Raw genomic sequence first — 17,701 nt, 5'->3', positions numbered from 1 at the left:
CATGGGCACGGAATAAATGACATTTGTCTGGAATAAATATATTTATTTCCCTACGAACAAATTCACGTCCCATGTGTGCAATAATAGTGGATGGCACGTGTCATCTAGGAGAGAGACCAAGACAAAACCCTAGACCCATGTCACCCATCAGCTATAAATAGGGACCATCTCTCCAAGAAATGGGAGATCCCTCCTGAGCAAAAAGAGAACACTGCTCATCCCTCTACAAAAAAACCTTAATCTTATTTATTATTCTTACTTCCATTAAATTTTAAATCAAACACTGACTTGGGCGTCGAAGTGCCTTTTCCAAGTACCCACCTCGCCGAATTCGAGTTCAACAAGAGTCACAAGTTCTCCACAAATCAAAAATACGTGTAAAGGTAAATTCATGCTTCCTTCAACCACCAATTAAATTATTTGCCAAATTAGATCAAGTAAAATCAAAGGGTTTTTTCCTATTATATGTCCGACTATCAAGAATAAGATACAAGATCACAAGATTCTTTCTTTTCTTTTTTTTTTCCTTTTTTCTTTTCTGTTTTACAATCATGTGAAGCAATAATAGTAATTAAACAAGGTCACAGAGAAATGGTCTACCATAAATATTTTTCATTCCGTTAAAATCACAAATAATAAGCATCGATATTTCATATAAATTCTGCAAAATCAACAATCAACATCATTTATCGTGCCCATATGCTAGCCCTCCAACCAAAAAAAAGAAAATGTGTGTTAACTTCTATTCTCCAGCAAGCTAAAAATTTTAAGAGTAAACAAGGCAAATAGTAAAAAGAAAAGAAACCCCACCAAGTATATGTTCGACTCACCTTCTCTACTGGAGAGGTCTTTTTCTCGGAAGAAAATCAGCAATAGCATTCACTGGTAAAATCCTAACAACATTACCTCTATGGAGACTAAATTTATCATTAAAACCTCCGATTTTGAAATCTTCACTTCTCAAAAAGCAGGTTTCATCCATTGAGCTACCAACAATAGCAACCAAACAAGTTCTCCTAATACCATGGTGCATAATGAAACCAGAAAGCATAGCCACCAACCTATCAACCCACAGCATCAAGTCTAGAGGAAAAGTGTAATTAGGGAAGAAGTAACTTCAGTGAATGTCAAGCCACTTCCCAAATATCCTCTAGCCTTGCCTCCTTACAACAATCTCAAGAGATACCGTTGAAAATAATTCGATCACTTGACTCGCTCTGCATCGTCCTACAATTTAAAGTTCATTTTGAAGCAATCACTAATATTCCACATACATAATTACGCTGCATCGTCCTACAATTTAAAGTTCATTTTGAAGCAACCACTAATATTCCACATACATAATTACGCAAAATGATCCAATTCAAACTATCAAATTGTCTCTTTCCAATTCAAAGGTCTTCTTTGAAGCTCTTTTGGGTTGCTGATAACAAAGAAACTTGAATGAAAAGGCCAAACGACAAAAACCGTCGTAGGATTCAACACATTTTTCAGAAAAAACTCCAAATTAGAAAATTTCAAGATCTCAATAGACAAATAAAAAAAATATAATATTACCTCACAAAAGACAGATTTTCAATCCTCTGGGTTTGGTCAAAATATGATAAGAGCTCAATTTCTAGTCAATGGCTTTCTTATGACAATAATTATATTTCCTATTCTTTCAAAATTGAAGCTATAGGAATCACAAAATAAAATGTAAAAATTCATGAAATATCCAGGATCCAGATTAGCAGTTAGATATTAACTTATGCTTACAAAATTAGAGTGTTTATTAGAGCTCCAAAGTATTTTAACAGGCTTGATAGGCAAAATGTATAGAAGTAAACTTGCAAGCAACACTTTTTAAGTTAAGCAATTGTTTTAAAAAGTTCAAATGATAAAACTAATGCAAAATAACAATTCCTACTAGGGAGTACCTCATCCTTTTGCCCAAACAATTCCTTGGCCAATGCATTTACTTCAACTACTTTCTATGCAGCAAATGCAAGCCAAGACTTGATAGGCAAAATGTATAGAAGTAAACTTGCAAGCAACACTTTTTAAGCGAAACAATTGTTTTAAAAAGTTCAAATAATAAAAGTAATGCAAAATAACAATTCCTACTAGGGAGTACCTCATCCTTTTGCCCAAACAATTCCTTGGCCAATGCATTTACTTCAACTACTTTCTATGCAGCAAATGCAAGCCAAGACTTGATCTCTTGGTCCAGCATTGCGGAAAAGTAAAGAAAAAGAACATTAGAGAATTAGGAAATCCATAATTAAGTAGAGGAACTATAAAAGCAAAGACAACAGTAATGGTTTGAGTAATATTCTAAGAATAATTAAAATAACCTTACAAAAGATCATTTCAATTAAAAATTAGAAGCAACATTACTCGAGAGTTAAGGAAAAAAATCTATGCAATAGGATCCTAAATATATCATGGTTCTTAAGGTTTCCTTATAGGATATAAACAAGATCATCAATTTAGTAAGCATAGTTGTGACTTTTCATACTCAATACCATATGCGACACCCAGTCTGTGCCTAATTTTAATGGACTTTTAAAGATTGTGTTGCATGGCTGTGTAATTAAACACAATATTTTGAAGAGAACTTAGAGCTTTGGCCTTTTTATATTCTTGAACAGCCTTGTGAGATGCATACGAGAAGTTCACATAGTGTCCCAATTTAGGCAAAAGATAATGGCTACACCCAATTAAATAAATTAAAATCAAAATCACAAAAAATAAACAATAATGCTAGCGATCTTGGGACTCAAATAAGCATCACTCAGAAACAAATAAAAATCTCATGAAACCAGGTGAGCAAATGCAAAATGATCAAAGATAATAGAAAAAAAAAAAAAAAGAGGACTTACTAGTTAGTATTAAACCACCTGGTCATTTCTATGGCGAGAACAGAGGAGTCACGTTGAGCCACATTGCTCTTCCTGCAACTAATCTAGGTTGGTCTTCCTGTCCCAAAATGACTCCAACATGAACTTCAACTCTGTTTTTGGTCCCACTCGAGGATACCCCACTGCATGGAGTTTTAAAGATTGCTCTATAGCCCCAAAACAATTAACTCAAAATTCACAACCCAAAAAAAAAAAAAAAGCCAGACCCAGAAGAATCGATAAATCACCAAATCATTGAGTGCCCATCTTTAGTATTCATAACAAAGAGTATAGAGCTCAAAACCAGCAAACAACACCCAAAACCGAACAAGAAAAAATTAGAGTACCTATAGAAAAATAACACTTAAAAACCAAACCTCAAAAAATTAACCAAAAAAAAAAGTTTTAACTTGTTTTGAGGGTTTTCGATGGCGGCTTGGGGCAGCTCACGCGACAACGATTACGGCGAGAGCCAGGACAACGTTAATGAAGAACTGATGGTCTAGCCAACGGTGCAACAAAGCTAATGGTGGATGATTAGAAAAACAGCAACAGACGCGATACCAGCTCTGCCTGCTAGGACCCTTAAAAGTTTATTTTATTTTATTTTAATTCCTTTTTTAATTTCTTTCTCATTAGCATTAGGTTTTCTTATTAAGTTTTTATTAAATTACAATTACGATTATCTTAAATTATTATAAATAAGTGGTAATTATTATATTTTTAGAAAGTAAGTAATAAAATTAATTATAATTCCTATTAATTCTGCTCCCTTCTCTTTAAATTCTTAAATTCTTCGTCTATTCTCTCTTAATTCTCTAATCAAAACCCTAGAATCCTACCATTGTCTCTCTCTACTCTCATATACAAACCAAATACTTAGGTAGGGAACATGATCCTCTACTCATTTGAGCATTACTGAGATTTAATTATTTTTTATTATGTGTCTTTTAGTGGTAGTGTATGCAGTGGCGGATTTAGAAAAATAATTTACCGGGGGCTAAATTAAATAACAGTAAAATGTAAAAATTAAAACTTAAATATATAAAATTTTTGGTAACCCACTTACAATTGTTCTCTACGCGATTTCATATTCTGAAAATATTGTGAAATAGACTCATTATCAATACTATTAAATCCATCTTTTTCTACACAAACAATCAAATTATCATTCATCCATTCAATCTCCTATCCGATTCCAAAGTTCATTATTCACAAATTTCATTACTCAAAATTATATATATATGAGTACTTATGTAAAAATAAATTAATTACAATTGAAAAAATTAATTTACTAATAGTTATAAACAAAATCACTAGAAAAAGAAATTGTAAAGACTAGAATTAGTCACTTGAACAATTACAATTTATATAGAGATGTGTTGACATGTGAACAAAAAATAAAATACGAAATTCTTAACTTAATTTGAAAAAAAAAACAAAAAGAGCATGTTTATCTTATGCAAAATTGATGTAAAAGCAAGTCGATCCCACGTCCCATCCACTCAAGCCCACAACAATTAATAATTCACCCCCCTCCTGGCTCCTTCTCTTTTCGTTTTTTTCACTGCGATTATGAGAATAAAGAACATAATTGATGCCTGCAACTTCCTATTTTCTTCAAGACAATTCCTAATTACAAGTTTGGCACTCACGGTTCAGTTTTGGGATTATAAATATTTTGAGCTGTGGGCTTTATTTTTTTAAGTAAAATTATTACTTTATAATTATTAAAATAATAGTTTAAATTTTAAAGAATGAGATTATCTAATAATTTTTTCAGGGTTATTTTAAATTTTAAATTTTAAATTTTCTTTTAAACAAAAAAAGATTTTTTTTTGAGTGGGGGCTTGAGCCCCCAGTGGTCCTGCACTGCATCCGCCCCTGAGTGTATGGGTAAGATTTAACTGTTTTTACTTTTTTATTTATTAACAATCAATCAATTATTGAATTATTTGTTCATGACATAATCAGATCAGGAGAGAATCCTGATCCCTTAGGTAGATGGATCCGATTGGTTGATTAGTAAGAGAGAGACGGCGGATTTGATCTTACATGATGAGTGTAGAAATCAGATGAGAGAAATTATGGATTGGAAAGAGGAAAAAAATTTTAGGGACCTCCCTTTTGAGAGAATAAAGAAATCGGATTGGTGAGAAAGAGAGTGAAAAAAAAACAGAGAGAGAAATTTAGGGGTCTTTTTTTGGGAACCAACTCAAGTTGACTTCTTTTTCTACTTTTATTTAATATAAAATATCAACCATTAGATTCATTTTAGTTAAATCCTACGGTTTGATTTAAATTTTCAATATGCTGGCAAGGCTTACGGCCTAGCAATGTAGCTTGAGTAATGATACAGTCACAAATTCTTGTACAAATTGACGTGGCATTAATTCATTGGTTGAATGAAAATATAAACTAATAAAAACAAATCATGTGGGTCAAGTGATATTTAATTCAACCAATCTTATCATGCCACATCAGTTTGTACAAGATAAGTTTGTACAAGAGTTTGTGGCTGTATCATTACTCATGTAGCTTTAGCCTGGTTTCAATGATGATATCTTTTTTGTTTTTTTTGTAACCTTGATTGGAATCGTTTATTTAACTTTTAAAAATTTAAGGTAGGTAATGGAGATCAAATAGGAATGATTTTAAATTAAATACAACCTCAACTTCGAGTCATAATTATCTATTGCTAATACAATTAGGGTCAATTTAGAAATATTGTAACTTTTAAAATAATTATTATTAGTTGTGCTGTAAAAATAATCAACTATGAAGATAATCAATTAAGCTTGTGAAGATAATGTAAATTTTATTTTCAGAAGTGTTGTGAGTTTTGAAAGCAGTTGTAGATATTTGGTAAATTTTACTGTGAGAGAAAATAAATTACTAAAATGTATATAATGTAAGATAAAATTTATTTATACATATAAAAACAAGTACGTAAAATATTTTTATTATGTATTATAATAATTTTAACTAAAAATAAAATATATAATATATTGATTTTAATTTTTTATTTTGTCTTAAATTAATTGATAATTAAATTTATAATATAGTGAAACAAACTTAATAATAATTCTACCAACAAATTGATATTAAAAAATTATATTGATGAATTATAACAAAAATTTATGAAAATATTGATTTTGTTTCCAATTTGAATAAGGATAATTTTAGGTTTAAGTAATAATTTTAAGGATATTTATGAAATTGTATTAAAGGATAAAATTAATTTTTAAAACCAGAATTTATGGCCAGTTTGGGATTGCGGAGACTGATGAAATAAACTGTTGATTAAAAAAGTAGCTTTGTGTTTGATAAACTATATTGTTGCAGTTGTTGTGAGTTTGAAAAATAGAGTATATGCGTTTGATAAAATTTATTATGAAAGTGTTATTTATTATATAATGATCAAAATAGACATGAGTTTTAATTACTTTTTATTTTTAGAGTATATTTAATAAATTGCTTAGACATCTTTTTTTCTTAAATATGTAAAATTACATTAAAAAACTCAATTAAAAAAATTAAAGAACTTTATACTCTTTTACATAAAATATGATAAAAATAAAGGTATGATTTATATATTAGGTTTTATAGATAAATAAGATATAATTATTTTTTATTAAAATTTAGGGTTATAATAGGAATTTTTAAAAGATATGGTAACTTATTAAATAAGTTGTTTATGAAAAACAACCCTACCTGTTTTTAAAAACTGTTGACAAAATACAAAAAATTATGAAATAAACTATTTTTATAAAATTTAACAAATATTATTTTTATAAAAAATTATGAAATAAACGACTTATTGAATTTCAACCGCAATTTCAAACTGACCCTTAAAAGTTACTTTCTCCTTACTTTTAAAATCAGCCGTGGGAAGAATTGATTTTGACAGAAGTGATTTTAATTTTTTTTACCAAACACTAAAATTAACTTTTAAATTTTCAAAATCATTTTTAAGCCTCCCAAAAACAATTCCAAACAGATCCTTAAATAAAAATTCAAAATATAGATACAACTCCTGTGTTGAACGTCTTTTTTTTTTTTTTGAAGGTCTTATAACATAGACATCAGACAATTAATAAACAAATAGCCATGAGTACTACACAGTTATTAATCACGACGATTTCTATCAAATCGAACATTGAAAATACGGATAATATTCGACACATGTTATCATGTCATAACCCACATTACCACCCCTACTTGTACCTACTTAAGCCATGTTTTCATAATACTCCACTTAACACCATTGCTAACATAGTAAACAAGAATTACCATCCCTATGACTAGTGCACCAGTGAAAAACTGGCTCACCCAGAGCAGAGGAAAGTGAGATCGGTAACATTTGCCTATATCCTTATCTTTGGTCTGGGGAATCTTATTAAAAATGAAACAACAGTAGAGAATTATAACTACCGCCAATAAAAAGAACATAAACTAGTCATGAAAAAGCACTCAAATCAGAAGGAATAACTTGCCCTTGCTTTCCATCCAAGGATCCAATAAAAATAAACATTATCCCATGACCATCAATGAAAAACATTAGAAACAAGACACTCAAGAGAAGACAGACAATATGGTCTCTGGTGGACTACGAACCACTATTCAATTTCAGCAAAACCAAACACCATAGGAAAGTAAATAAAAGATAAATGTCCTAGAACTAAGCTCATGCAAATCACCAGCTTCCCATTCCGGAGATGACTCATTTTATTGATAATGCCACCTACTCTTTCTTGGTATAGTGTCTGACCACAAAGGCTAAACCCAATATCAAGAGCGGCACAAGAATCTGTAGAATCTTAATAATGAACTCAGGGGTCTTGTCTTGATTGTAAGCAGGTTGCTCCAGTGGAATATATGCACGTTTCCGAGGAACAGTTGAGGGATCAATGTCACCAATATAGTACTTGTCCATCATCTCCCTAGCGGAGTCACTGTGACCCACATCTTCAAAGTCATTTGTTGCATCTTTCCCTGCAAAAATTCCAAACAGAATTCTCATTCAGACCACTGTACATAAAGTATTCAAAATCAGGCTTCCTATGTTTACCGAGAGAGAGAGTGAGAAATTTTACCAGTTGCAGAAATCAAAACCTCATCTCCTCCAGGGTGATCATCCATGAACGAGGACACATCATACACCTGCATGTAAAACCATTTGTTTTTTTCCAGTACAAGAGCAAAATGGCAGTGAATCAGTAGCATCTCATGACAAAGATAATCATACCGGAGCAATTGCTTCAAGTTCTTTCTCAAATATATAAGGACAGTGAATCAGTAGAGCATCTATTTTTACCCTCTGTTTACACCTGGAACAATCCCATGTTACCTCATATTTAGGTTTCAAAAACCTCACTATTATAAACAAAGGGTGATTAGATTTTCCTAGATGCTGAAATTCATGGTTGGACCTAAATCTTCATATTATGTGTACTAGGCTCATTTGGATTACAATCAGAACAAGTATTTTATTATTGAAAACATAAGAAAATGAAAATCTAAAGAAAAATTTGTTGCATTGTAGTGTATTTTAAAACCATTTGCAAATACAGTGCTACAAACTAGTCTATAATCTGTAAACAGGAAAAAAAAAAACAGTCACTTTTGCCTTCTTCAATGAGAAAGTATCCCAAAACTTCATAAGAAGTCTACTCATGTTTCTTTCTTGAACACCTACACATCAACACTTTAGGACCTCATCTTTTGAGGCCATAAATAATTGAAATTATCAAATGCCATGGCATAGCTACTCCACATACAAACCAGATTATGTGCTCTTCATTAAATCTTTATGCAAGTAGTATATGATGTAATCATACGATAGGACTGAAGAGATCACACTTCACTCTCTTCCATTGACCAAGTTATACATAAATACATTGATCCCCATGAAATTTAAGTGGGGCCACAAAAGAAAAGTGATCTTTCAGATTCCTAAATTATATCGAATGCGTTCTTCGCCCCTCATATCTCACAAATTCATCGAATAACCCACCTTCTAAGATTTTAGAAATTTGCTAAACCAATGAACAAATATGAAATATGAATCAAGAGAGATGGAGGGTTGACCTTGCCAGAAATAATAAGCCAGCAATCCTTAGTTTTGTTGTGCGTGGCGACCTCTTCGAACTGGTGAATCTTTGGATCTGAGGCCATTTGTTCACTACTGCAGCTAAACACAAAACCTCAACAAATTCAAAAAAACCCCACAAAAAAATAAAGTAAAAATGTAGAATCGACCCAAACACCAACCAAAAAGGGAACTTTTTGATCAAAACAACAGCAAATAAAGAAACCCTTTTATGTTTAAACTCTAAAGAAGTAGATTTTGAAATCAAACAAAGTGAGGAATCTGTGATCCGCTTGCTTACACGAGAGAGACAGAGAGGAGAGCAAAAGAATTTGGGCTCTCTCTTTGTTGATGTCAAAGCCTGCAGCAGTCAAACTCACTCGAAAACAACATCTGGCATCTTGTACAATGTGTTGTCATTTATATCAGTTAATGAGACAAATTGGTCTTGTAGTTTGACATATTTACAAGCTTGACTTCATGCAAATGTCGTTGGACCCGAGGGTGTTTCTGTATATTTGATTGGCCACACGGATTTTGAAAACGAAACGGAAGAAATTTACAAACTTGACTTCGTGCAAACGTTGTTGGACTTGAGGGTGTTTCTGTGAATTTAGTCGGCTACATGGATTTTGAAAACGAATCTGAACCATTACTTTTCTTGCCACTCAAATAAAATAAATTTGTATAACTTGGACCGTGAATTTGTCTATATTCTTTTACATTTGATTTTATGTAGGAAATTTTTAGGAGTGGGCAGGCGATGGTGATCATACGATTAGACGAGACGGATATGATAGGATTCTTTAAAATTGGAGCTGGCATGTATTGACACTACCGATGATCACATCATATTGTGTCAGTTTATTTATTTGTCTTGAACTATCTTGACTCTTTTACCTAATTATAACAAGAATTGACATATTTATAATTCTGTAGCGATATCCTCATAAATTTACGCACAAAGGTTTGCATAAAAAAGTGTGTTTTGTACAAGCTTTAAAAGCTCTTCGTATGTGCACCAAACAACACACACGCACGCAACAATTGGCAGCAACGTTTGTCACTCGCGTCTGCCTCCTTTCACAACAACAAAAATGACATAGCAACAAAAACTACAGAGCAACGAAAACCACACAGCAATGGCTTCGTTCTCCCTCATTATCTCAGCACCGTCCTCACTCTTTCAACTCTGTTTTCTCTCATTCTCGGTGGCTTCATTCTTCCTCACTCTCTCGGCTTCGATCTCCCTCAATCTCTCAATCTCAGCTGCATCACTCTCTCTCCCCCAACACAAGCGAATTAACGGAGCTTATTAAGGTTAGTGTTCAATTTATTACTTTAATTTATAATTAATTGAAGATTAATTATTTTGCTCCATTTCGGCTACTTAACCTAGCCTAACGTGAAACCTTATTTTTTGTCATATTTTTCCGTCATTTGTGAGCCTTTGAGCAATTAGATTCTATTTAGTTCTTTATTTTTCTATTTAAATTTTACAGAGCATATACTGCAATTGCCGATTAATGTTGATTGTCTTGGTTATGATTACCTGAATTTTGTTCTTATCATGAGTAATGTGAAATATATTCAGTTGATTAATATGAAATATATTCATTTTGTATGAATAAAGAATATGTAAAAAAGCACTGAAGTTGAAGAATTTGAGCAAATTGAGGAGGACAACTTACAGGATGATGAGCCAATGATTGGGATATCATTCGATAGTGAGATTGAAATGTATAGTTATTGTTAGCCTAAAGGGCTACACATTATGTAATTTTGATGATAACAAACATGTGTCTTAAGTGATTTTATAAATATTGTATTTCACATTTCACTAGTTCTTGAAGGATAATATTTATGCAAGTGAAATCAAGTTGAAGACACTCAACAGATAACGGCGAAATCAAGAATAAAGTTTAGAGCTCAACGGATAAATTATTGCGACAAATTCTTGTAAAGCCGGTATGATTTAATTAATGCATGATTTAGCATTTGATAAGCTCAAGAGATTAATTCAATAATTACTTTTCATTAACTAAAAGGTTTTATATTTATAAGATAGAGTATTTTGTGGATTTGAGTAATTTGGACTTAAATGAAAAGTATTATTTTGCAATATTTGATTTTAATAAGTATTATTTTGAATTTCGAAGTTGGACCTTTTTACAAATATTTGAAATATTTTGGGCCATACTATAATTTATGAACATTTTGGACTAAAGTGAAAGGTTTTGAGAACTTTGAAAAAATGGGTATTATGTTAAATTTTGAAAAGGACCTCTTTGAGAAATAATAATATATTTGGGGCCATATCATAATTGCAGAAAATTTTGGAATGACAGTTATTAGGAAATTTTGAAATTGGACATATTTGCAAAGTGTTATGACGTTTTGAGTCATAATATTATTATAGAAAGTTTTGGACCAAAGTGTAATTTTGGTGAACAGTGTTACTGTAGCAAAATTCAAAAATAACGGTAATATCACTGTTACAAGCGGCTAGCCGGATAAATTAAGTGGCTAACCGCTTGGTTGCGAGAATTTGTCTATAACGACTAGTTTTCGGGCTTTAACTATAAAAACTCAACTCCAACTTCATTTTAAGAACTAATGCAAGTATAAACATGATCATATAACATATATTGAGCTTTCATATCACAAATCATCATTTATTGAATCATCATTGAGCTATAATTTGTTTATCCACTCTTAAAGAGAGTTTCATTGTTGTAATTTTCATTTCTCATAAAATTGTGAGTGTACAAGTGTGAGAAACACTTGGGGTGAAGAGATTGGGGAGATAATCTCTTGATTGTAGAGGTCCATTGACACTTTGAAAGTCAATTGTAAATATTTGAAGGCTTGGGAGGCTTGGATAGTGAAATCTTCAAGTCGGGTGAGCTTGGAGGCGTGGACGTACGCGGGGATTGCCGAACCACGTAAAAATCATTGTGTTTGTTTTCTCTTCCCTTACGCTTTTACTATTGTGCTATATTGAATTTATTGTTTTCTATTCCATTAAGGAGTTAGATTGATTTGTTGTGCGAATTGTATTGCATATTTTTTAAAATCTCAATTCACCTCCCCTCTTGGGTTGCGTAACTTGCATTTTAGTTATTATAGAGAATATGGTAAAAGAAAAGAGTTTTCATTTATGCGAAGAAGTAGTAGTAAGGGCATTGATGGGATGATACGATATGTGAGTTATGTTTGTGGGCGAAGTGGTGCAACAAGAAGCAAATCTAGTAATCCACTAAGGCCCCAACCTAATGTAAAAATAGGTTGCAATGCTAAATTGAGAAGAGGATTAGAGGAAGACGGAAAGTGGAGGATTCGAGTTTTAAATCTTGAACACAACTATACATTGTTGACTCCAACCAAGTCTAAATTTTTCCAATGCAATCGCAGCCTTAGTTCATATGCAAAAAAGAAGCTTGATGTAAATGATAGAGCATGGATTAGATTGTCCCAAAATTATCAATCACTTGTTATTGAGGCTGGTGGCCATGAAAATGTGACATTCACAGAAAGAGACTGTAGAAAACATATACAAAAAGAAAAACGACTACGGCTTGGGGATGAAGATGCTGCTGCTCTTCAAAACTATTTTATAAAACTGCAGTCAGAAGACAATAGGTTTTTTTTTTTTAGTATGCAAGTGGATGATGAGGGTCGATTGAAAAATGTATTTTGGGATGACCCAATGAATAAGGAAGCATACAAAGAGTTTGGAGATGTTGTTACTCTTGACACTACATACCTTACAAATAAGTATGACATGCCATTTGCTCCATTTGTGGGAATAAATCATCATGGTCATTCTATTTTGTTTGGATATAGATTGATTTCACATGAGGATGTTGAGACGTTCACTTGGTTATTTTGAACGTGGCTATCATGCATGTCCAATTCTGCTCCTATTAGAATTATTACAGACCAAGACAAGACCATGAGAATTGCAATTGCGGATGTCTTTCCTAATACTCGACATTGATGGTGTTTGTGGCATATACTTAAAAAGATTCTAAATAAGCTAGGGGGTTATAAACAATATCGTGACATTAGCGATATGTTGCATTGTGTTGTTTATGATTCACAGAGCCCTGCAAAGTTCGAGGAAATCTGGCACCGCATGATTGTAGAATATGATTTGGGTGGTAATGCTTGGCTACAGGGCCTGTATAATTAAAGACATCATTGGGTACCATGTTACCTGAAGGATAGTTTTTGGGCTGGAATGTCAACTACTCAATGGAGCGAGAGCATGAATGCATTTTTCGATGATTATGTAAACTCAAAAACAACATTGAAGCAGTTTATAGAGCAATACAGTAATGCATTAAAAAGTAAGGTTGAAAAAGAAGTCGAAGAAGATGCCAGGTGTCTTTCATAACAAATGTCGTGCGTAACATCTTACGAGATGGAGAAGCAAGTTCAAGATGTGTACACCATTTCAAAGTTTCAAGAGTTTCAGAAAGAGTTGACTGGAAAAATGTATTGCGAATTCGTCAATTCAATGAGTTGTGAACATATAGTCAGAGAAGATGTTAAACTTGAAAAGTTTAAAAAAAGAACTTTTTTTAAAGTACATTTTGAAAAAGATAAGGGTGAGATTAGTTGCAGTTGTTCAATGTTCCAATTTAGGGGAATTATGTGCAAACATGCCATAACAATCATGATACGCAATGACACGGAAGTACTTCCAGAAAAGTACATCCTACGAAGATGGAGAAAAGATGTGTGGAGATGCCATAGTAGGGTCAAAACGAGTCATAAGTTGCATAGTTGCACAGATGAGCAAAAGCGGTATGAGAAAATGTGTGTTAGTTTTACGAAAGTTGCAAACATGGCTGCAAGAAATGTTGAGAGTTCTAATCTTGTTTTGAATTTGATTGAGGATGTACGGAAAGATCTACCAAAGCCAATTCAATGTGGAGGTAACAGCGCAGGAATCTCAGGCCAAGGAAGTTGTAGTAACAGCATGGGAATTTCAACAAATGCAACTGAGGGAGTACGTGATCCAGAAGTGAGGCGTCGGAAAAGTCGTCACCTTGTCAAAGAAAAAAGTCAACAAGGTCTACCAAACCTAAAAAAAAATCAACACGTTCGGATGCAGAGGTTAGTTTTACCATTAATTAATTAAAATAAATTTATTACATAAATGGTGCTTAAATGCGTTTTTTGTTGACTTTGCAGGATGGACATGCAAACAATATATTATCTTCTCAAGTGTCTGCTGTAATTCCACAAGGAAGCAATATTGCAGCGGTAAGTGAGGCCGGATTCTTATCAATTTTCTTAATTTTTATAACTTAATCCATACATATTTTGAAATATATTGTGGAACTTATGTAGACACTTCAAAATGTTGAAGGAAGTGTTATTGATATGAATATATAACCATATGGAACTGTGGACTACTATAATGTAAGTTTTTCATCATATATATATATATATACTTTTTTCATAATCTTTTATTTCTTATTATAACATAATGTTTGATTTTTTTATAGCAGCACCCACAACTCCTAGAGCATGGACATTTTCAATAGTTACTCTTTCAGCAAGCTAATGAATATGGAGTTAATTCGGAGTTTCAACGTGATTTTGGAAAATAACATTATACTTGTGTTTTTGGAGAATCATATGTTTGCTATTATACTTGTGTTTTAATTATGGAGAATCATATGTTTGCTATTATACTTGTGTTTTAATTTATGGAGAATTATATGTTTGACTGATCATAATTGTGTTTTTCTTTTTAATTGTATTACTCGGTGTTCAATGAAATTTTAACTAGATTTCTAATTAATGTTAGAAGTACCTTAACATAATTTTCATTGCAAATTAATGGGTTCTGGCCAATATAAGAACTGTATTTTTCTGCAGAAATTCTGCACATGCTCTTTGTTGTATTTTGGTACCTTAACAAAATTCAATGGGTTCTGGCCAATATAACAAAAAGTAATATGTTCAACCATAAACGTAATTTTCATTGCAAATAAGAGAAGTTAATACATTAGTTAAATGTACAATTTAAATACAAGACATATTAAAATAGATGTAATTATTTGTGGGACATATTTTACAATAACACTTGGTTGCGAACTTCATTGAAGTTCTCTTTCAAGCAATTCAAATTTAAGAGACAAGCATTCCATTTGATGCCCCAACTTGCTCACTTCTCCTAGTAAGAGATCAATTTTATTCTCGCTCATATTTCGATCTTCCACCCCTCGAAACTCATTAGATTCAATGTTCTTTCGATCGTCGTCCCATTCAAATGCCCCAGATCCTTTGCACTTCCAAAACTTACGATTTAGATTCTCTCTTGTGCACGAAGTTCGTAAGATCTTATCATTGCAGCACTTTTCACAAGTTTTTATATGTGGATTTGGAACTTCACTCATGCTAGAGGACATTGTGATAGAAATATCCAACTAATTTAAGCAACTGAAAAGGAGAAAAAAAAGCCTTAACAATTAGTAAGCCTTAAGCAACTGGACATGGAAAAAAAATAGGACACACCAGCTACTAATCAATTTCAAAGGAAAAAACAGCCACAACATTTAGTAGGCATTAAGCAACTAAAGGTGGAAAAAACAATTGGACAGAATAGTTTTTAAACAAAATTCTTATATTGGCCAGAACTATATTTTTCTGCAGTAATTCTGCACATGTGATAACTCTATGAAATGAGAGTTACCATGACACTTTTAGACTTAAATCAATACTACTTAGAGAGTAAATGATGTATTTCTATTGTATTTTTGTTACATTTTGCATAAATAATCATTTTAGTCAGTCTTAATAAGTTTTGCTCAATTTAAAGTAATTCGTGCTCAAATTGTGTGTATAATTGTAGGTTTTCAGAAGCTTATAATTCATGGAAGGAATGCTGATGCAATAGGCTAGCAAAAAGGAGGAAGAACATGGCTATAAAAGAATTGAAACAAATCTGGAACAGTACAGTTGTTGTAGCCGTTGCTGTAGCAACCATTGCTATAGCCGTTGCTGTAGCAATCCTGGAACAACTACAGAGAAAATTCAGTGCGGGATACTTGCAGAATTGCGATCTGCAGTTTCCTAATCTGACTTATGCACGCCCTAAGCTTCCGTTTACCCTAATTTTTAACTATAAAAGAAGCACACATTAGAAGGATTAAAGAGAGTCGTCACCCAAAGAGAAAAACACAAAGAAACAAAAGAAAAACAAGATTCAAGAGAGAGATTAAGGGCTGCACAAGAGGAGAATTTGCAGAAATCAATTGGGAGATCAATCCTTCTTATTCTTCTCTTATTTTCTCATTTTCTATTTATTTATAGGAATGTGTTTCATGGCTAAAACTTTGTTCTTTATTTTTCTTTTACAAATCATGAACTAAATTTATTTGTGGTTGAGTGATAAACAATCTTAATGGTTTATTGACTGAATATATGTGTTGCTGCATGTTTGCTGTAGTAGTTTGTTTTGATAGTATTTATTTTTATTCATTATTTCGGTTGATCACCCATTTAATGATACAAGTTATGAGAGAGCTGCAAAAGGGCCTATCTTAGTGGAACACATCAGAGCAATGCTTGGTTTTATATTAGGTTTCCTGGATTGAGTTTAACTTATCCCAAAAGGGCCATGCTTAATCTAAAATTAGTAATGAACTAGACATAAGGATTCACCTTGTAGGGTAAATAGAAGCTAAGCGTGTAATGCTATATCTTATGTTGGCATAACAATTGATCACTGTTAGGTTACATATAGATATAAGATATCCAACATGCGACGGTTGAGGATACATAAGGATTCTGCCCAGTGCTGTAGCAAATACTGCAGCAACCGAGCCAATCATTAGAAAATAATCAAGACCATTAAGAGAGTTTATTCACTCAACTACTTTATATTCCCATTGATTTTATCCTTGAGATTGACGTGATAATTTACTTTGTTGCATTTTATTTATTGTGTTTTTTATTTTAATTAGTAAATTAGTTTCATCAATTGTTTATCTTAATTTAAACACAAAATCTGCACTGTTAAGATTACTGTAGCAAGTCTAATAACATCAATCCATGTAGAGACGATCTTGAATACTCATCACTTTATTACTTGTTGTGTACACTTGCACATTGACACCAATAGCATTAGTATTTATACACCAACAACATGCTCTTTACTAAATGTCTGTTCTCAGGATCCGTTTGGAATTTAATATTTCCTACATCTAATCATGCCATGTATGCCTACTTTATCAGAGAAAATGTTGCTCTCAAGGTTATTTCCGACTATCTCTTGCAAACTTAATACCTCTCTAATAATGTTTGTCAATCAAATTGTACATAGTAATTCATTGGTCAATTACTTATAGATTTTTCAAGGATTCCAGAGAAGAAGAAAGGCAGCATGCTGAGAAATTTGTGGAGTATAAGGTAATGCCTACTTTACTGCATGACATCATGTCTCCAATTTACTGTGTAATCTAGATTTTGATATCTAGCACGTTTTTGTTCCTATTTAATTAGTAACAATACATGCCCGAGAACTAACAGCCACAACAATTAGTAACAATACTTGCCCGAGAACTAATAGCCACAACAGTTAGTAACAATACTTGCTTGAGAACTAATAGCCACAACAATTAGTAAAATTTCTTAAGCAAAATCTGAATGATCAAAATGAATTCCCAAATAACAATAACCAACAGCCGAAATAGGGAAAAATAAATCA

General features: G+C 32.3%; 2 protein-coding genes across 3 annotated transcripts; one reads left to right on the top strand and one right to left on the bottom strand.

Annotated features, from left to right (window-relative positions):
• Positions 1-7,358: 7,358 nt before the first annotated feature.
• Positions 7,359-9,387, bottom strand: LOC18045920 (cytochrome b5). Of its 2 annotated transcripts, none has more exons than XM_006441128.2 (4): positions 9,275-9,387; positions 8,973-9,075; positions 7,979-8,045; positions 7,359-7,877 (listed from the first exon to the last, which is right to left on the bottom strand). In XM_006441128.2, exons 2-4 carry the CDS (start codon positions 9,057-9,059, stop codon positions 7,627-7,629), a joined length of 405 nt encoding a protein of 134 aa, XP_006441191.1. In that variant the 5' UTR covers positions 9,060-9,075; positions 9,275-9,387; the 3' UTR covers positions 7,359-7,626. The 2 variants fall into 2 exon arrangements, with proteins under 2 accessions (XP_006441191.1, XP_006441192.1); XM_006441129.2 differs by having other exon boundaries at positions 8,973-9,069.
• A 2,746-nt stretch (positions 9,388-12,133) lies between these two features.
• LOC112099584 (protein FAR1-RELATED SEQUENCE 5-like) lies at positions 12,134-12,865 on the top strand. The gene has a single exon (XM_024186999.1). The coding sequence runs from the start codon at positions 12,134-12,136 to the stop codon at positions 12,863-12,865; it is 732 nt and encodes a 243-aa protein (XP_024042767.1).
• Positions 12,866-17,701: the final 4,836 nt, after the last annotated feature.

The sequence above is a fragment of the Citrus clementina genome, unplaced genomic scaffold (genome assembly GCF_000493195.1).
Source record: "Citrus clementina cultivar Clemenules unplaced genomic scaffold, Citrus_clementina_v1.0 scaffold_3, whole genome shotgun sequence".
Lineage (NCBI taxonomy): Eukaryota > Viridiplantae > Streptophyta > Magnoliopsida > Sapindales > Rutaceae > Citrus > Citrus x clementina.
This window is presented reverse-complemented; position numbering and strand designations above follow the sequence as displayed.